The sequence below is a fragment of the Calidris pugnax genome, unplaced genomic scaffold, assembly GCF_001431845.1.
Source record: "Calidris pugnax isolate Ruff unplaced genomic scaffold, ASM143184v1 scaffold175, whole genome shotgun sequence".
Taxonomy (NCBI): Eukaryota; Metazoa; Chordata; class Aves; order Charadriiformes; family Scolopacidae; genus Calidris; species Calidris pugnax.
In genome coordinates this window covers 47,222-68,579 of record NW_015090888.1, presented here as the reverse complement: position 1 = coordinate 68,579, position 21,358 = coordinate 47,222, and the positions used below count along the sequence as shown (strand labels likewise).

The window sequence follows — 21,358 nt, the reverse complement described above, 5'->3', positions numbered from 1 at the left end:
TATTTTTGTATTGTCTAGTGAAAAAAGTGAATCACTACATAAACCTATAATGTCATGCTGGTATTTCCAGGAAAAATGGCAGATACAGAGAAAGGATCATGATTTGAAACTCTCATTCTGCCCCTGGGTATGTCTACTTCCAGCAGAAAAACAGCAAAATGAAACCATACAGCATACTGCAATCAAAGCTGATTTGTAGTGATTAAACATGATTCACATCTTCTCCACCTTCCTAATGTCCTAATGAAAATATAGCTGGGGAAAAAAGAAAGAAAAAAAGAAAGAAAAAAAGAAAGAAAAAAAGAAAGAAAAAAAGAAAGAAAAAAGAAAGAAAAAAAGAAAGAAAAAAAAGAAAGAAAAAAAAAGAAAGAAAAAAAAAGAAAGAAAAAAAAGAAAAATACAATGACCAAATATTTGTAGTTCCTTGTATTTCACATTTGCAATTTGGCCAGTAAGGCTGGACTGTCTACAATGGACACTAACTGGCCTACATGTAGCTGAAGAATGGCCTCCATGGGCAGGGACTGCAGCCGTCACACACATTCTGCTTCCATCTAAACCTTGACCCCTGCCTCTGCATCCAGTCAGGGAGCTGCGTACATTCACGAACACCTTTATCCCTTTCCAAAAATTCCTAAGATATGCTAGCTCACTGCACTCAGGACTTTAGCCCACAGATGGCAACAATAACTGTTCCCATGACATGGAACTTTTCCTGGCATTGCCTCAGTTGAGTGACTCTATAAATAGTATATCAAAGGTCAAGTCCAGAGGAAAGAGAAAAAATCTCCTGGCTATCTAAATAGGCAAAAGCCACTTCCTTTTATTTCAGCAGTTACAGTGAGCCTAGGGTTGTCTTTCCACACACAGACAGAATCCTTCTCTCATTTGTTTCTGAAGGATCCCTTTCTTCACACCATGAGATTTTTCAGTTTTTGTGTACCCTACATTCCCTTCTTACTGCAGGTCATGGCATCATGTCCACTTGCTGTGGTCCTACAATCTCTGCAGATGACTACTGTGCTCACTGGAGACAAATACCCAAGCTGAAGCAAGCCCTCCAGCACTAGGACTGGCACGTTTTTCTTAGGGAACATTACCATTTCAGGACCATCCCAGAGAAAGCCTAACAAGAGCATCTTCTTCTGAAACACCTCTATCGTATGCCTGCAGAACAGCTTCACACAAAACACCAACACCAGCTAAGCCACAGGCCTCGTCACTGGGAATAGTACAACTTCGCCATCCCCCAGGCACCAGTACTTTCCAAGAAAACACAGAAAATCACAACATTGATTCACAATATCGAATGCAAGGACAGAGGGTTGCAGAGCTAGCACCTCAGGGGGCAGAGCAAGCTGCCACCTCCCATCAAGTCAAGGTTACTATGAAAGAAGAAGGCAGAGTTCGGAGTGCGCAAGCGCTTTCCTCTCAGCTTGTCTCAGTCATTTTTCATATCTTGGCACAGTGTCAGAATGTCACAACAGTTCAGCTGGGCACAGCTCATCTCAGAGACACTGACCCAATTTTCCTCAGCTCCCCCTCTACAACACTCACCCCTGCCTTGCCTGTATTTGCCTGACTGCTCACTGGAGACAAATTCCACCCGGGAGGCCAGAGGAACCGTTTCTGACAGACTTGTAACAATAACAAATATCAAAACCAGCAAAAAAAAAAGTGCTGGAATCATGGGGGAAGAGGTGTGTGTGAAGAAAATGAGAATGAGGAGGTAGGGGACAGACCAAGAACCAAAGAAGGTAGTAGAGAGAAAGAGGTACTGAAAAGCTCACTTGGACAATAAGAGCAGAGAGGAAATACTCTGAGAGCCAAACAACATTCACCAAAGGAGGAAGGACCAAGAAGGGCAGTTGGAAACTTCAACAGAGCTTTATGTAAACCCAGCAGTGTTTTTAGGGAATGCAATACAGGTGACAATTACTTTTTGTACCCAGATATGATTTGGAACTGATCTGGGACATAGGAAGATGGAAAGGGTTATCCAGCATTGGAATAGGCTGCCCAGGGAAGTGGTTGAGGCACCATGCCTGGAGGTGTTCAAAAGACGGGTTGACATGGTCCTCAGGAATATGGTTTAGTGGTGGTGGGTTTTTTTTGTTTGGTTGGTTGGTTTTTTGTTTGTTTTTGTTTGTTTGTTTGTTTTGGGGGTTTTTTTTGGTCAGAGTTAGGTTGATGGTTGGACTAGACGATCTTTAAGGTCCCTTCCAATCTAGACAATTCTATGATTCTATGATTCTAAGACATTTGGAAGAGCATAAAATTGCTCTCTTCTTGACTGAGACAAGTGAACTGTTTCTTATATGGGAGTTCTGCTCCCAGGTGGTACTGCGGGGCAGCAAGAATGGCTACTAGATGTGAGAGTATCGAAAATGAACAGACTGTCAAAGCTGGCACTGGAGTCCAACTGGGAGGGATGGATGGCCACAGCTGAATTTGAGGCCTAGGGAAAACTGGATGTGCAGAGCTACAGAGGGCCTCAAATGAGAATGACTCTAGGGAAAGCAGAACCGGCATGGAGATCGGCAAGAGAAGATAACTGGTATGGGCCATGCCACTTGTTTTAACTAGATAATGGGAGGCACTACTAGAATAAACCCTGAACTGAATTGACTGCAAAGAGGAACAGAGCCCAGCAGTTACAGAGAACAGGATGATAGAAAGGATTTAATAATTGATAATACCATAGAAACATGATTTAGTTATTATTGTCTCATAATGCTCGAAAGATGGCATGACTACCAAGTGGAAGACACACCAGAAAAGAAAAAAAAAAATATTTAAGTAACTTTTTGATAAAACACTGGATTTCTTTTCCCCCAGATACAAGTTTATGACTAGCTTGTAGTGATCGGAAGTCATTTCTCACTGGGGCAGGCTGTTCCACAGTGACTGTTGCTGTGTATCTTGCATCTTACTCTGAATAAGGTGGGATCAGTCAGAGTTCAAAGCAAGGCATGGTGAGGCGATAGGGCCCTAGGTTGATCCAGAGTTTCATGGTTTCTACAACTGTTTAGGTGGGGAAGAGATGAAGAAATGAGAAATGAAGGAAATAAATATAAGGAGAGAAGAGTGTGGCTTTGGGGGTTTTTTTAATGGAAAGGGAGAGCATCAAATCAATTACGATGAAATAAATGAAGTGACTAAGAACTGTTTCCTGCTGAACTGTTGATAGAAGATCAGTTGAGTAAGTGATTTTTAGGTAAAAGAGGTGGAGCTGAAGCAATTACTAGCTTGTTATACATTGGGAAGACTGCCAAAGAATGGGCTGTGTGAAGAAAAAAAAGGCAAAAGAAGAGAGGAAAGATTCGTGCAGGGAAAGGACAGAATATGAGTAGAGGAACCACTGAATATAAGAAAAGCAGCAAACTGCTTGAAAAGCACCAAAATGTATGTGCATGTAGCAGACTAAGACTGGAGAAACTAATAAAAGGAGCAATAAGTAAGGAAAAAAAAAAAAACACAAACGTTATTATCAACTGTAAGTTTACCTTGAAGTTAAAGCTCATACTCAGGAGAGGCTAAGATACTGAGTTTGTTTATTTTAAATAAGAGAAGGCTGAAGGGAGGAAACTTACAGCTGGCATCAGGCACCTAATGGGAGGATATGAAGAAGTTCTAGGCACTAGGTGATAGAACATGACATAACAGACACAAGTTTTAATTATCTGTTATTACAATCTCCTTCTATACAGGAAAAAGAAATTTCACCATGGATGTTGTCAAACATTGGAACAGTTGCCCTTGGACATCGTGGAATCTTCATCTTTAGGAATAATGAAAACTAGACTAGAATAGCCCTTGAGTGATCTAACCCAATTTAGTCCTGCTTTGAGCATGAGGTTGAGCACATGACTTCCACAGGTCCCGGTGATGTAAATTATTCTATGGTTTTAAAGGAAGCATCTTTAAGAGATTAACATTTAAGAAGAGCTTATTGTGCCTTTTTTTTTTTTTTTTTTACAATTTAACATAAATCTTAACATTTTCTTAGCCTCACACAGGAAAATAGTTTATCTAGGCTGGTGAGGTAGGGCATCTTTTAATAATGCAAAAATAATCATGCAATATTCTTCCAAAATGAGCTCTCAAACAGTCCTCAACTGCGTGCACAGTTACTAGCTCCTGTAGTTATCAGTAATACAGCTGTGTGTACTTCTGCTATCAGAAGGGACTACATATGGTATCCGGACATGGGGAATTTTATGGAATCCTCTTCTTTGTACACCCTTGCATTCTACAGAAAAGCCAATTACATCCTACAGAAGAGCCAACTACAGACCTGTTGCTCCCTCAATACTTCAGAAACATTCAGAGAAAGAAGAGAGAAGTAGCCGTGTGGTGGGTTAACCTTGGTAAACAGCCAAATGCCCACTCGGCCACTCTCTCACTCCCCCTCCTCAGCAAGACATACGGAGAAAATAGGATGAGAAAGCACGTGGGTAGAGATAAAGACAGGGAGATTGCTTACCAATTACTATCACAGGCAAAACAGACTGGGCTTGGGGAAGATTAATTTAACTTAATACTGATTAAAACAGATTTGGATAATCAGAAAATAAAACCAAACATTAAAACAACACCTTTTCTCCCCCCTCTCCCAAGCTCAACTCGACTCTTTGCACTCCAAACACTTCTACTCCACCAAAGCATCACAGAGTAGGATACTGGGTGTGCAACTTTCCTCTGTCACTCCTTCCCTCTCAGTTTTTCCCTACCCCAGTGTGGGCTCTCCATGAGCCACAGCTCCTTCAGGAAATAGCCACCTGCTCTGGCGTGGGATCCTCCACAGGCTGCAGTGTGAATATCTGCTCTGGCATAGTCTCTTCCACAAACTTTAGAGAATATCTCTTCCAGTGCCTGGAGTATCTCCTCTCCTTCTTCTCTGACCTTTGCGTTCCCTCTCCTATTTCTCACTCTTTTTGTTCCCTTTCCATGGCTGGTGTTTTTTGCCCCTTCTTAAATATGTTTGTACCAAGGTGCTACACACAGTTAATCATCTCATTTCTTTCCTATGGTGGGTTTGTTGCTTAGCTGTCTGGAAAAACTATGTCTGGCATGGAATATCCCCTGCCCTCTTGCCACAGAGGTCACCCCATCAGACTTTCCACTACCAGAATCTTGCTGTGTAATACACTATGATACCCAACAAGGGAATCAGCAGTCCAAGTCCAACAAGGGGACTTCAACAAGGATGCAAAGACCTGCCCCCCTCGTGATTGAAATAGTTTCCTTCACTCCATCCTTTTCTAAGTATGGCTCCACCTATGTTTTTGTCTTACAGTCCCATGATCTTCCTCAGACATCAAAGCTGGATAAAGGGAGAGAGTCAGTCCTCTGAGTTACAGAAACAGCTGGTGGGTAGCTGGAGGGTAATTGCAAATGTAAGGGTATAAAGATACAGTGATGGCACGTTTTCAGCATTGTGGGACAAAAATCATATTGGATACTGCTATGGGACTGAGCAGAAAAACAGTCATGGAACTTGATTGGAGAAGTGACTTGGAATTCATTTGCATCTGACTTGAAAGGAAAAAAGATAAATTCTGTATTATTAAATTACTAGTTCCATTTCATTGATTTTTCAACCTAAGAGTTCACTTCTTCATTTGGAAGTCTGCTTAGCACTTTATCAAGTAGTCATTTCTCTTCTCTTTTTTCTCCACATTGTCATTTTTGAAATATTTTTTAAAATGTCTCAGTCATGAATTCTAAGTATTATCTTCAAAAGCATCTGGTAACTTAAATCCCATGTGACTTTTAGCAAGAAAGGTGATGATAAGCAGTGGGCAGTGAATCCCAAGAAACACATTGTATTGTAAAATGCTTTGTAGGGATGGAATCTGGTAACAGCTGTTTTCAATAATGAATCTGAGAAAAGACCTAGGAGAACAGCCAATCAGTCCAGAATTTTGGGAATCAGTAGCACAGGATGGCATGATCACCTAGAACTTTTCATTTCCAGCCTTCTATATGGAAAAACACTTTGAGTTACAGGAAACCTCGTGAAGCAGGGTACCCTGTGTGTATACATCTACAGAAAGAAAAAGGAGCTATGGTCCCTAACTCCTTTCTGAATGTTCAACATGAGATACTTCACTTGGATAAAGTCACAAGTGAATCCCATACACACCATATCCCACATCACGTAAAGGGCTTACTAAAGGATGCTATTTCACTCTCCTATTTAACTGGAGAAGTTGGCCATATAGTAAGAAAGAGCAGGTAGTCTTATGAAACTAATGAAAGAAAATATCTTAACTTATGATAGGGGGCAGGAAAAAAAAAAAAAAGGCTTGCTATCTGTCTGCTCAGAATGGTTCTTGTCAGATTCTTTGTTATAAATAAAGAGGTAACAGCTGGTCCAGGAAGGACTCCACAGGCTTCCATATGGTGAGGGGGAAGGCAATGCCCACACACTCTTCTGCTGAAGTATAAGAAGGAAAATTGCTTCTCCTTGCTGTCCTTGGTTCATTCTTCAGTCTTATTAAGAGGAACTCTGCAGGATCATCATTAGAAAACTGCCCTTGGCCTATTGCTTTTGTTCTATATTTCATCTAGAAGACTATAGCATTTCTATCACAGTGTACTTCTGTTCTTAGGAAGGGATAACATACAGAGAAGTCCTGGAAAGGATTCCACAGAAAGAAACACCAAGCAAGGGAAAAACTAGAGTAGCTGAACATGTCGCAACTCTGACAGGACAGAAACATATTGTTAGGAGGAGAAGAAATCATGAATGGTGATCAAGCCAGAGGAGTTCATGAGGAGAAAAAATACCTTCTTAACATTAAGCTTCACTATTTGGTTGTCTTTGGCTGTTCTATGCTGCTCATGGAATCTCAGGAAGCAAATGATGGGAACAGTGTTTTGTAGTTTGATAGACTGTCATTATTTCAGTTATTCCTTAAAATATTTACCATTTTCATCTATCTCCAGCTTCTGCGATATTGGGGCTGCAAAGGTGTTGTCAGCTTTCATTGAACACTTCAAAACAGGGAAGATAGATTTTTAAAAAATCCCTATTTTTATTTGCCAAGCCTAATTTTCTTATTTTTGGGTGCTTAACACTACTATCTGATACTAAATTATTGACTGACTGTTTACCTGGATTGTGAACTAGTCATGCTACTGATGTAGACAACGAAGGTAGTGTTGTATAGAGCTCCTCTATGTCCACCAGAGCTTTCTGTCTCAGGAGCAACTCTATATCAATGTAGTTACATTTCCTTCAGGGTAAGCAGGATAAAAAGGTACCCACCTTTTAATCATTCTCAAAGTTTAAAAAAATAAAAAGCACTTAGCAATTTTAATTTATTTGTAAATCTTCTACACAATGAACTGTATTTTTAAAAAGTTATTTTGCATGACCCCAATCACTCCATGAAAGAGGAATTTAAGGTAACATATTGACAACCCTTAACTATCCATTGCATTTGCACTTAATGTTAACCACAACATTTGTACCCTCAGCATCCCAGTTGGACTCCTATTTGAATAAATTGCAATCCAACTTTAAAACTGTGTCTGCAGCCAAAACTGGGTTCCACATTAAATTTTTTAGAGTACTAGGTGTGGTGCAACAATACTTGACATTGCTGAGAGATCTTGAGTAGACACATATTAAAACCAAGGAAGCACCAGAAGAACACTACACACAAAATTATATAACCAACATAAGCAGCTTGGTCTAATGAACTGTCTTTAGCTTGAGATAGGAACACCATCATGACATTCAACTGGGTGTTCATACTTGATCAGATTTTGGCACAATACCATTACTGGGTGATACATAATTTATTCTACTGCCTCCGGCAAGCATATCACAGAAAGTACCATGGGGTCTGGTGCAGAGAGCACGTTAGAGGTAGTGATAATACCATTACGACTGTTTATTCTTATTGAGCCAAGTTCATAAATCCCTGCTGCATGTTCCCTGTCTCATGACCAGGATGCTGCCATTTCTCCTTTCTTTGTTTTTTAATCGCTACTTCCAAGAACACTAGCAAAAGGGTCCAAACTAGTTAGGAAGATAGAGTGTATTAGCTCTGGATTCAACCCCATATGGCATCACCCCTCTAACACTGTTGCCTCTTTGTAAAGTGAAACAATGTTAGATCTGGCCACTTAAAACTCCTGCTAATTCTGTATATGTAGCCTAACAGGCTGCGTCTGGTGGCAGCTTGAATTAAGGCCCGAGTGGAGTTTCCAACCATGTTCTCAGCACCAAGAAGTGGTTGCTCCAAATCCATTCTGAGGTGCTAAAAGTGTCAGAAGAGGTTGCTAGTAACCATTGTCTGTGAGAAATTACTTCATCTCCTAGCTCTGTGAACTTCTGGCAAATGCCAAATATTACCACTACAACAAAGAAGTGGCTGCCTAAGGGGTGGGGAAAAAGGGACTCTCACCTTGGCAGGCTCGTTCATCATCAATGGGTTGGTAGCCAGCCTTGCAGGTACATCGCCCAATGGCCACCATCCACTCCCCTTCGCCATTGCAGTGCAACCGAACACCTGAAGACCCAGTCATGCTTGTCTCTTCAGCATTGGGCACACATGTCCCTGGTGACTCCACCAGTGAGGTCCTCTCCCCTCCAGCAAAAGTTTCAGGAAAGGAGGCAAATCCTTTCACCACAGCTGGGCACTTGTAGAAAAAGACTTGGACTGCCACCAGAGACATGCAGGCTCCCGAATCCTGGAAGGCCAGATAGAAGCCATGCTTGGTGAGTGGCCCAAAGCTACGTACTTTAACATTCATCTTCACCACCTTCCCAGTGCTGTCCACCTGGGAAAAGCTTTCATCAGCTGCAATAGTATCCACTTTGGTCCAAGGGCCCTCACGCCACTCTGGCAGTTCCTGAGAGGCTATGTCAGCCTCTGACTGGTGGTAGTAGAGTGTGAAAGTCTCCTTGCAAGACGAGGCTACAGTGCGCATGCTGGCACAGTCTCTCACTGAGAAACGGAGGCGGACATGGACTCGGTGGGCTCCGCGTCGCTCTATGAAGTGAGTTCGCAACCAGTTATTCTGACCTGGTTCAGCCACGTTACAGACTTCAAAGGTTCGGATCAGGCGCTTCTTGTCATCCAGGACACTAACCTCATCCCACTATAATGGATACAAGGGAGAGAAAAGGAAGAAGAAATAGTAAAAAAAAAAAAAAAGGAATTCAGTGTTCAGCTGCAACAAAAATATAAGACAGGCTTTCTTCTTGCCCTTGCCATGTCTATGACAAAATTTGAACCTGCTGAAGGCACGTGCAGCACAGCACTCCAGACAGGACAAAGTATGACCCTGTAAAGAAGAGCTGCTGAAGCTTGCAAGTAAGAAATGTTGTGACAAAAAAACATAATTAATGCAAACCTGTCACATGGCAACTGAGAATCTTACAATCAGCATCATGCTTTCTTCCATCCTATTTCCCTATTTCTTATCTCCAGAGACAAGACGCATAACGCAAACGAGACAGACAAGACACTGTTCTTTGGAAAAAAACATTAAAACAGAAGTCTCTAATACCCAACTTTAATACAGTTGGATCTGTGCTTTGCCACCTGTGATGCACTCAAGGCAACTCAGCACGGCCACTGGTCAGGTCCAGTATCTGTTCTGTGCCAGGAAGAAGGCACAAAGGAGGGACAGGGAGGGGTGGAAGCAGTTTACTTCATGAAGCTCTAAGAGAAACTTCTCCTTACCCTCTCAACTAGCTTTACAGAATTGGTAACACCTTGTCCTTATGGGAAATTTCAACTTCCCAGACATCAATTGAGAATATCATACTGCTGTGACAAGCAAGTCTGAGAAGTTGCTGAAATTTGTGGAAGAAAACTTCTTGTCACAAGTATTCAGTGAGCCAACCAGGAAAGATGGCCTCCTAGGCTTGCTATTTGTGAATAAAGAAGGACTTCTGGCAGATGTGATGGGAGGTGGCTGTCTTGGCCACAGTGATCACAAAATAGTTGATTTTAAAGTTTTCAGTGACATGAGAAAAAGGACAGCAGAGTCTCTACCCTGGATTTCAAGAGAGCAAACTTTAGGATACTCAGGGAGCTACTTAGCAGTGTCCCCTGGGAATCAGCTTTTGAGGGATTAGGAGTCCGTGAGTGATCTTCAGTTTTTAAGAACCACCTTTAGAAGCCCAGGAGTGGGCAATTCCAACATGCTGGAAGTCAACCAAGTGGGGCAGAAGACCTTCTTGGTTGATCATGGAACTTCTCTTGGAGCTCAAAAGGAAAAAGAATTGTATGATCTCTGGAAGTGAGGTCAGGCATTGCAAGAACATTACAGAGCTGTGGTTCATATATGCAGGGAGAAGACATGTAAGGCCAAATCTCAATTAGAGTTGAAACTGGTCAGTGTTGTGTTCGACAGCAAGAAAGGCTTTTTAAGGTACATTAATAGCAAGAGGAGGTCTAAAAAAAACAGTGGCCAGACACTTCTTCAAGATGGTCACTTGACTAATAATGATGAATTAAAATCAGAGGCATTCAATACTTTTTTTGCCTCAGTTTTTAATAATACTGATACACTTTGGACTGCCCAGTCCCCTGAGTCAGAGGACCACAGATGAAGAACAGTGACATTCCCTTTGTGGGCACTAAAATTTTAAGAAACCAGCTGTATCCGTTGAATATTCACAAGTCCATAAGGCCTGATAGGATTCATCCCAGAGTACTAAGGGGGCTAGTAGATATTACAGCAGGACCCTCTTCAATCATCTACCAAAGGTCTCGGGAGTCTGGGCAACCTTTCTGTTCACTGGAAGCTAGCCAATTTACAAGAAGGGTGTGAAGGAAGATCCAGAAAACTATGTATCTGTTAGTTTAACCAAAATACCTCTAAATATTATGGAGAAAATCATGCTGGATGCTAATGAAAGGCATTTAAAGGACAATGCAATCATCAGGTACAGTCAACATGCATTCATAAAGGGAAAGTCCCGTCTAGCTAACTTGATATCCTTCGATGATAAGGTCACACGCCTAGTGGGTGAAGGGTAGGCAGTAGATGTAGATTTTCTGGATTTCAGTAAGGCTACTAATACTGTCCCTCATAGGATCCTTCTGGACAAGCTGTCCTACTGTGGAATGAGCAGGTACACAATGCACTGTGTGAAGAACTGGCTGAAGGGCAGGGCTTAAAGGGATGTAGTGAATGGGGTCACATCTGGCTGGTGACCAGTCTCCAGCGGCATTCCTCAGGGTTCATTTCTAGGGCCAGTTCTGTTCAGTATTTTCATTTGGATGCAGGAATTGAATGCACCATTAGCAAGTTTGCTGATGATACCAAACTGGGAGGTGGTGTTGACTCTCTTGAGGGACAAGAGGCCTTGCAGAAGATTCTAGACAGATTGGAGCACTGGGCAATCATCAATGGCTGAAATTTAACAAGGATGAATGTTGGATTCTGCACCTGGGATGGAGAAATGCCAGACAAAAGTATAAGTTGGAAGAGACATGGCTGAAGAGCAGCCCTGCAGAAAGGGATCTGGAAGTGCTGGTTGACAGCAGGCTCAACAGGAGCCAGGATTGTGCTCTGGCAGCCAAGAGGGCAAACGGCATCCTGGGGTGCATCAAACACAACATCACCAGCCAGTCAAAAGAGGTGATCATCCCACTGTCTACAGTGTTGGTGCCACCTCATCTTGAGTACTGTGTGCAGTTCTGGGCCCCACACTTTAAGAATGATGGCAAGGTCCTTGAGTATCTCCGGAGCAGGATAGCAAAGCTGGTGAAAGAGCTGGAAGGAATATCTTATGAGGAGTGTCCAAGGACACTAGATTTTTCTAGTTTGGAGAAAAGGAGACTGAGGGGCAACCTTATTACTCTCTACAGCTTCCCAGGGAGGCGAAATGGAGAGAGAGATGCTGATCCCTTCTCCGTGTGGGAGATAAGACATGTAGGAATGTTTCAAAGCTGCATCAGAGGAGGTTCAGAATTGAAATCAGGAAGCATTTTTTTACTGAGAGTGTGGTCAAACACTGGAACAAGCTTCCTAGAGGCAGTCGATGCCCCATGCCTGTCAGTGTTGGAAGAGGCATTTGGACAACGCCCTTAATAACGTGCTTTAACTTTTTGTCAATCCAGAATTGGTCAGGCAGTTGGACCAGATGATTGTTGTAGGTCCCTTCCAACTGTAATATTCTATGCTATTCTATTCTGTTTAGTCTGTGTGAAAGAATGGCAGGAGACCTCATGAGTATTTCTGAAGGAGGGTGGAAAGAACAGGGTAAGGATGTGGCAATAGTATCCCAGAGATACTGGAGATCCCAGAGATAGAGAGTAATCCCTCTCTTACCAATCTGGATTTGTACGCTATAACATGTTCAAATTGTTCATTCGTACAACATCCATAAAACAAATCTCACTGGTTCCAGTTTCCCTTCATAAGACACATGCACACCTTCCCAGCAGAGGTGCAGTTAAGAAGAGGACAAGGGAAATGCTTACCCCATCAGAAGGGTGTGTCGTCCAGCCAATCTCTGAGGTCTCTCCAGTTGTATCCAGGAGTATTTCTGTTTATAGTTAAAAAAAATTAAGTTTAAAAAGAACATGTTTTGTGCTTTTCCAAGTCAGACTAAAATCTCATCTGTCCCTCACAAGATTGTCTCTGAAAAAAAACAACACCCAAACACGTCTTGTAGAGGGCTTCCACACATTCAGAACATACACTCATGTTCTGAAATTGAGTTTGACAGGCTATGTCCGTATTAGTAAATTAAGCAGGACCAAGACAGGCACAGAGGCACTGGGCACGTAATCATACTAACTCATGGTTAGCAAGTTGCTTGGCAATATTCTGGCCAGACAAAAAATTCCCAAGGCAAAGTGTAATCGCACTGACAGCATGGAGCAGACTTATCTTAATAAGCAGTACAGATGAGGCCACTCTCTTTTTGGAAAGGAAAGGGTGGGACAGAGAGATGAGTTATATGAATGCATGCTAGTCTCCTCAGGACCATGGCTGCCCGTTTTATTTGCAGGTGTAAATGTGGGCACAAGGCCAAGACACTTTTGTTTTCAGCTCTGGAACTAAATTTCTGCAGGAGTTTAAGATGATGACCCACTTGATCCTGTAATGGATTCGCATTGTTCTGGTGCTGGACCTTAGGCTGAGAGTCTGCGTAGAAGTCCCAGTTTTATCAGAAAATCAGTATTAAATAGTCCTTGCATTATACTGCTCAGTAGCAGGGTATATGCTGAACTTCACAGGCCTAGTTTATTCCCCCAACTAGTCTGCATTTCCATTTATTGAATATGGTTATTGAATCTACCACTGGAGACAGGTACTAGACTTGACTGCTGTTGCAGATGTTACTCTCTGTTCAGGTACAAAGAAATACAGAAGATATTGTGACAGTGCAAGCTACACACATAGTATTCTCCAGAAGTGAATGTCAAGGTCTGAGACCACCCTGGAAGATACTGGTATGCAAGCATGTGAGTTTTTTTGTGTACATTTATAGTGAGGACATAGGGGAAGAAAAAGACTCCATCAGATAGGTATTTACATGTGTTGATACACACTGTAGAAATTTTTCTTTTTCTTAAATTCTGGGAAGTCAATCTCTTTTGTTTGCTTATTTTAATTTTCATTTTTCCATCTTGTTGCTTTGTTTAGAAAAAAGAAACAACATAAACGAACAGAAAAAATGAAAACTCAACAGGAACATCCAACTCATTTACAAACAGGCTCAATTATTCCCCTTGCAAAAGTTTAATAATATGATAGTCCCATGTTTTACACAGGCAAGATCCTCAATAGTTTCTATTTCCAAATTATGGATTGCTGACTTCACTATCCCTATCAGCACTCCTGGGGATTCTCTCCGCATTAACGAGCAGAAAGAAAAGACTAGACTCATCCTAAGGCAGAGATGATCAAGTGAACAAGTTTATCCAGACCTCAGGCTTCATAGATGTCCCCGAACTGATCTTCCCTATATTCCTACAGGAGATCATATATTTCTTAGACCTTCCTAAGCAGCCAATGCAGTTTCTTGCTTTAAAAGCAGTGCAAAATATCTGGGCTGGCTTGCCAGAACTGGAAAGAGCTACTGGACAAAGCTAAAGCACAACCCCACTAAAATTGCGTAACAAACCTCAGGAAGTGCTGAGTAGCTCAGTACTCAAGGATAGCCCAGTTCAGATGGCTCTTCGGAGTGGCAAAACATCTGTGAAAGGCCTATGCCTCCTTGAGGTTTAGTCTTCCACTAGGCTGTCCTAGTGGACAGCAGAGGGACTTGGCATTCCCCTATGCACGTTACTGTCTCAGTTGCACGGTCTGGCACAGGGGTTGCACTTAGTCATGTCAGTATTTTGCCACTGGATTCTCAAACATGGCTTTGATAGGCTGGAATAATATACAAGATCATTTTTCAGCAAAGAACGAACTTTTTTTCTAACCAGGTCCGAGTCTCCCATTTACCAAAGAATAATGCAACTACCCCATGGAAGCTCTAGGAGAAAATAAAATAGAGAGAAGTTAGTCAGGGCATGGAAAAGCCAGATAAAAAGAGAGAAAGGAAAGAAGAGAGAAAATACAGAAGACTTGCTTAGCATCCTGGGCTCTGCCACGACTAGCACGAAGCATACTCTCCAGACGGCTTCTCACTGGAGAGCAAGGTAACCTTTATCAAGCACATGAATATTTCACAGGTGAACAGATACAAGCAGCCCGAAGCAGACAGAATTGCCCCTCTCACAGTGAATATTTTAAGTCAGGAAGCATTATAAATATAAGGAAAGTAAACAAGAATGTTGTGTGCATAAATCTCATTTGGTGACCTACATCAAAAGTTCATTACTATTTTTCTTCTTTGTCTCCCTCTCCTGCTGGCTTGAGTCAGATCCCCAATTGGACTAGCTGTATGTACACTCATAAATCCAACAAGCTGGTAGACTCCTCTCTGATTCTGAGGACAAAAGGCACAGTATGGCTTATATTCATATGTCTAAAAACTCCACCCCCACAGAAGTGCATGGTTGCATCCAAACAATCTCTCAGGAATGGTCATTGGTCAACCCTAACCTATGACCTATGCACTGGTTAGGAGAAGGTTAGTTGGCATGGGCCAACTTCATGACTGTGCTTGTAATTTAACAGTATGAATGACTACATACCAGCGTACCAGCATAAGCCTTCACTCTGCTACTTTATTAGTACTGATGTAGCCTTCCACATCCTCAGTGTGCTGAGCCAGACCAGTATTCTGCTGCTCTTTAGGGCAGAGAGCAATGGTCTGTTCAGCTGAATTTACCAACCTGGAAGAAAAATGGCTTATCCCCTTTCTACCTTGCTCAAAATCAAGGGTATTGCAATATCAGATCAGAACCCAGGCCCAGGACAATCCATGATCCTACTAGAGACAATACTTACTGCGGTGACCACAGAGTACCAGCAGAACAATATTCCACTATGGATTAAAAATGAGGAATACTCAAGGTATCTGGGCAATCTGGAGGCTTTTAAACACATGAAACTATAACAACTCTTCTTGAACTTCTGCTTTAATCTTACACTTTTTAAGAACAAGATTCCAATTTCTTAAGACTGCAATTATAGTACAAAGAAGAGAAAAATAGCTGATGAGAGATTCTCCTGTACTTCTCTTCCCTAAACTAAAAAAAAACCTATCATTTTTTATTGCAGAGTTAAATAAATTCATTACACTCCTCTTAAAACAAAATTCAGAATTAACTACACTCTTGTTTCAATGTCCTCTGTTCTTGCAGGCCAGAAAAGCTGAAAAAAAACCCCAAAGTCTTATGCTAGTACCACTCTATACTTATGCCACAAACCAATTTTTTGGGCTGCACTATACCGTAATGTCAACATCAGGACCAACTGGGCAGACATTGGAAGTTGCTATTACAGATCAGGCTGTTCAGAATAGATATGTTACTGATTTTCAGATTTTGGTTGCCTGTATTTCTGTATGCCTGTACTTTCAAGTATGTATGCCTGTACTTTCAAGGACAACAGTTAAGTGCTTGTGTTACAAGCAAAACGTTCCCCTGATGCAAGAGGATGACAATTCACTCAAGGATGATTGACCGTTGGACAAACGTCATGAAGGCAGAGAGAGCTTTCTGGATTGAAGAACACTTGTCCTCAGTGTCTTAACAGCAGAGTGGTGCAAGAGGGAATTATACAACCCAAGTCTAGGTAAACTACAGCCACTTAGAAGAAAGTTGATCCTGAGAAGACAGCAGAAGAATCCTTTTACCTGTGGGATGAGGAGCTGGTGCTAAGAATGACCAGACAATAGAATCACAAAATGAAACAAGCTGGAAGGAAGGTATAGAGGTCATCTTGATCAACACCCCTCTGAAGACCATGCTAAATTACAGTAGGTTGCTCAAGGCTTTGTCCAGCTGAATTCTGAGTATATCCAATTGTACACGTACATTGGTAGATAATGCAAAGGGCATTAGGGTAAAAGGTAACATTCAGAGAGTTTGCTTTGTTATGCAGCTGAATGCCCCAAGCTGCAAAGCTCTCTGGCTTAACAGACTTCTTGAAAAGAACTGAAATATTATGGGGCTTATTCTGCCTTGTATGATCATGCACTGAACATGAACATGTAGGAAGGCTACGAGGGCTGGAAAGAATTCTTCAGGCTTGTGCAAAAATACTGTTAGGGGTTGGCCAATTCAGTAATCTCACATAAGCAAGGCTGCTGCAGCTCCATGTCCCCAGGTCCAACCAATAGCAAGACTGAGAGGGTATTCCCAACAGGCACACACACACAAATACACATAGGCACTGCACATGTACAAATGGCCAGCCATGAAGATCAACACAGACAGAAACACTCACCAGTCATGCAAACAGAAATAGCACCACTAACGGCCTCATTCTGCTCCCCTTTCTGGATGGTCAGGATGAAGGTCTGTTAGTGGGAAATATATATGCATTTATATACAATACGAATGTGCCTGCAATAACTGTTCTTAACCATTCGGTCTCCAGTGGCTGACCTCTGGGTCTGAGGACTCCCCATTTGCTGGCACCTGTGCATATAAGAACCTGAAGCTTGCAACCTCACACCAGTTCCTAGTATTCAGACACCCTCACTCACTGATACATCCCGTCACACTCACACGAGGACACCTTGCAGATCTTCTACTGACTGGTTTTAGGCCAGCAGTTGGCCCTGGATTCTTGTTCTGCTAGGTTGCTGGCGCTTGGACATGTGAGCCACTAAGGCCTTCAACCAGTTGTTGTAGAGCTGCCCCACTCCACCGAACCCCACTTACACATACAAGCACGTGCACAGCTACATGCACTATGAATCCCTCTAGTACCTGGCCTTAGACAATTACCCTGCCCAGGAGCTGGTCCTTGGATCATCCTGTCTCCAATTGCACAGATACACAATATACAGATAGGACTCTCAAAGAACCCCCAGAACTTATGGTCTTCCTAATAGTTGGTCTGGACTTCCTAAATCCTCTCAGGAGATAGCTCCTCCAGCTGTCTTGCTCGCAGAGACACAGACATACAAACAGGTGTCTCATTCATCCCCCTGACTCTGGTCTCTCCCTGGCTTCCCAACCCTCTTACTCTACTAACCAGCTAGTCTGGCTTGGCATTTGCTACAGATCACAGACTCACTCATATAAGTGTGCTCACTCCAGTTGCTGGCATCACAGATCCTATGACCTATGGTCAAACTTGAGTTCGGGACACCTGATTTTCATCCATTCCAGGCTCTCTAGTTGCTGGCAGCAGCGACACATGGGACCCTATGACCTGTGGTTCAACTCCAGTTGTGGGTATTTAAACATCCATATGCACACATATGCACGCACACAAAATAAAACCCCCTTACCCAGGTAACTTGTGAAAAATTGAATTTAATAGGAAGACAGGATAGGCTGTGATGATCAGATGCAGATCAAGACCTGACAGGCGTACTGACCAGCAGCCTGTTTACACATGACTGGCTTCTTATCTCTCTACTTTCTCATCCTCCCCCAAACCACCTCCGCTTCCCCCCTAAACAACCCACAGTAAGTTTTGCAGAAGCCCCAAATGATCTCCCCTACATTCCATAGTAAGTCCTGTGCCCCTGTTGGCAGTTACCCCCCTCAATCTGCAATAGAGAGAAGTTAGTCAGGGCATGGAAAAGCCAGATAAAAAGAGAGAAAGGAAAGAAGAGAGAAAATACAGAAGACTTGCTTAGCATCCTGGGCTCTGCCACGACTAGCACGAAGCATACTCTCCAGACGGCTTCTCACTGGAGAGCAAGGTAACCTTTATCAAGCACATGAATATTTCACAGGTGAACAGATACAAGCAGCCCGAAGCAGACAGAATTGCCCCTCTCACAGTGAATATTTTAAGTCAGGAAGCATTATAAATATAAGGAAAGTAAACAAGAATGTTGTGTGCATAAATCTCATTTGGTGACCTACATCAAAAGTTCATTACTATTTTTCTTCTTTGTCTCCCTCTCCTGCTGGCTTGAGTCAGATCCCCAATTGGACTAGCTGTATGTACACTCATAAATCCAACAAGCTGGTAGACTCCTCTCTGATTCTGAGGACAAAAGGCACAGTATGGCTTATATTCATATGTCTAAAAACTCCACCCCCACAGAAGTGCATGGTTGCATCCAAACAATCTCTCAGGAATGGTCATTGGTCAACCCTAACCTATGACCTATGCACTGGTTAGGAGAAGGTTAGTTGGCATGGGCCAACTTCATGACTGTGCTTGTAATTTAACAGTATGAATGACTACATACCAGCGTACCAGCATAAGCCTTCACTCTGCTACTTTATTAGTACTGATGTAGCCTTCCACATCCTCAGTGTGCTGAGCCAGACCAGTATTCTGCTGCTCTTTAGGGCAGAGAGCAATGGTCTGTTCAGCTGAATTTACCAACCTGGAAGAAAAATGGCTTATCCCCTTTCTACCTTGCTCAAAATCAAGGGTATTGCAATATCAGATCAGAACCCAGGCCCAGGACAATCCATGATCCTACTAGAGACAATACTTACTGCGGTGACCACAGAGTACCAGCAGAACAATATTCCACTATGGATTAAAAATGAGGAATACTCAAGGTATCTGGGCAATCTGGAGGCTTTTAAACACATGAAACTATAACAACTCTTCTTGAACTTCTGCTTTAATCTTACACTTTTTAAGAACAAGATTCCAATTTCTTAAGACTGCAATTATAGTACAAAGAAGAGAAAAATAGCTGATGAGAGATTCTCCTGTACTTCTCTTCCCTAAACTAAAAAAAAACCTATCATTTTTTATTGCAGAGTTAAATAAATTCATTACACTCCTCTTAAAACAAAATTCAGAATTAACTACACTCTTGTTTCAATGTCCTCTGTTCTTGCAGGCCAGAAAAGCTGAAAAAAAACCCCAAAGTCTTATGCTAGTACCACTCTATACTTATGCCACAAACCAATTTTTTGGGCTGCACTATACCGTAATGTCAACATCAGGACCAACTGGGCAGACATTGGAAGTTGCTATTACAGATCAGGCTGTTCAGAATAGATATGTTACTGATTTTCAGATTTTGGTTGCCTGTATTTCTGTATGCCTGTACTTTCAAGTATGTATGCCTGTACTTTCAAGGACAACAGTTAAGTGCTTGTGTTACAAGCAAAACGTTCCCCTGATGCAAGAGGATGACAATTCACTCAAGGATGATTGACCGTTGGACAAACGTCATGAAGGCAGAGAGAGCTTTCTGGATTGAAGAACACTTGTCCTCAGTGTCTTAACAGCAGAGTGGTGCAAGAGGGAATTATACAACCCAAGTCTAGGTAAACTACAGCCACTTAGAAGAAAGTTGATCCTGAGAAGACAGCAGAAGAATCCTTTTACCTGTGGGATGAGGAGCTGGTGCTAAGAATGACCAGACAATAGAATCACAAAATGAAACAAGCTGGAAGGAAGGTATAGAGGTCATCTTGATCAACACCCCTCTGAAGACCATGCTAAATTACAGTAGGTTGCTCAAGGCTTTGTCCAGCTGAATTCTGAGTATATCCAATTGTACACGTACATTGGTAGATAATGCAAAGGGCATTAGGGTAAAAGGTAACATTCAGAGAGTTTGCTTTGTTATGCAGCTGAATGCCCCAAGCTGCAAAGCTCTCTGGCTTAACAGACTTCTTGAAAAGAACTGAAATATTATGGGGCTTATTCTGCCTTGTATGATCATGCACTGAACATGAACATGTAGGAAGGCTACGAGGGCTGGAAAGAATTCTTCAGGCTTGTGCAAAAATACTGTTAGGGGTTGGCCAATTCAGTAATCTCACATAAGCAAGGCTGCTGCAGCTCCATGTCCCCAGGTCCAACCAATAGCAAGACTGAGAGGGTATTCCCAACAGGCACACACACACAAATACACATAGGCACTGCACATGTACAAATGGCCAGCCATGAAGATCAACACAGACAGAAACACTCACCAGTCATGCAAACAGAAATAGCACCACTAACGGCCTCATTCTGCTCCCCTTTCTGGATGGTCAGGATGAAGGTCTGTTAGTGGGAAATATATATGCATTTATATATAATACGAATGTGCCTGCAATAACTGTTCTTAACCATTCGGTCTCCAGTGGCTGACCTCTGGGTCTGAGGACTCCCCATTTGCTGGCACCTGTGCATATAAGAACCTGAAGCTTGCAACCTCACACCAGTTCCTAGTATTCAGACACCCTCACTCACTGATACATCCCGTCACACTCACACGAGGACACCTTGCAGATCTTCTACTGACTGGTTTTAGGCCAGCAGTTGGCCCTGGATTCTTGTTCTGCTAGGTTGCTGGCGCTTGGACATGTGAGCCACTAAGGCCCTCAACCAGTTGTTGTAGAGCTGCCCCACTCCACCGAACCCCACTTACACATACAAGCACGTGCACAGCTACATGCACTATGAATCCCTCTAGTACCTGGCCTTAGACAATTACCCTGCCCAGGAGCTGGTCCTTGGATCATCCTGTCTCCAATTGCACCAATTAGCCTGCCCAGGAGCTGGTCCTTGGATCATCCTGCCTCCAATTGCGCAGAGATACACAATATACAGATAGGACTCTCAAAGAACCCCCGGAACTTATGGTCTTCCTAATAGTTGGTCTGGACTTCCTAAATCCTCTCAGGAGATAGCTCCTCCAGCTGTCTTGCTCGCAGAGACACAGACATACAAACAGGTGTCTCATTCATCCCCCTGACTCTGGTCTCTCCCTGGCTTCCCAACCCTCTTACTCTACTAACCAGCTAGTCTGGCTTGGCATTTGCTACAGATCACAGACTCACTCATATAAGTGTGCTCACTCCAGTTGCTGGCATCACAGATC

At 42.5% G+C, this 21,358-nt stretch overlaps 1 protein-coding gene across 2 annotated transcripts in view; it reads right to left on the bottom strand.

The window, feature by feature from the left end:
- Positions 1 to 21,358, bottom strand: part of EPHB6 (EPH receptor B6) — a 78,581-nt gene that overhangs the window by 33,268 nt on the left and 23,955 nt on the right. For both annotated transcript variants that reach the window (XM_014947546.1, XM_014947547.1), the window contains exons 3-4: positions 12,462 to 12,526; positions 8,424 to 9,120 (exon numbers count right to left, since the gene is read on the bottom strand). In XM_014947546.1, coding sequence (XP_014803032.1) covers positions 8,424 to 9,120; positions 12,462 to 12,526 — 762 coding nt within the window. The remainder of the gene's footprint in view (positions 1 to 8,423; positions 9,121 to 12,461; positions 12,527 to 21,358) is intronic.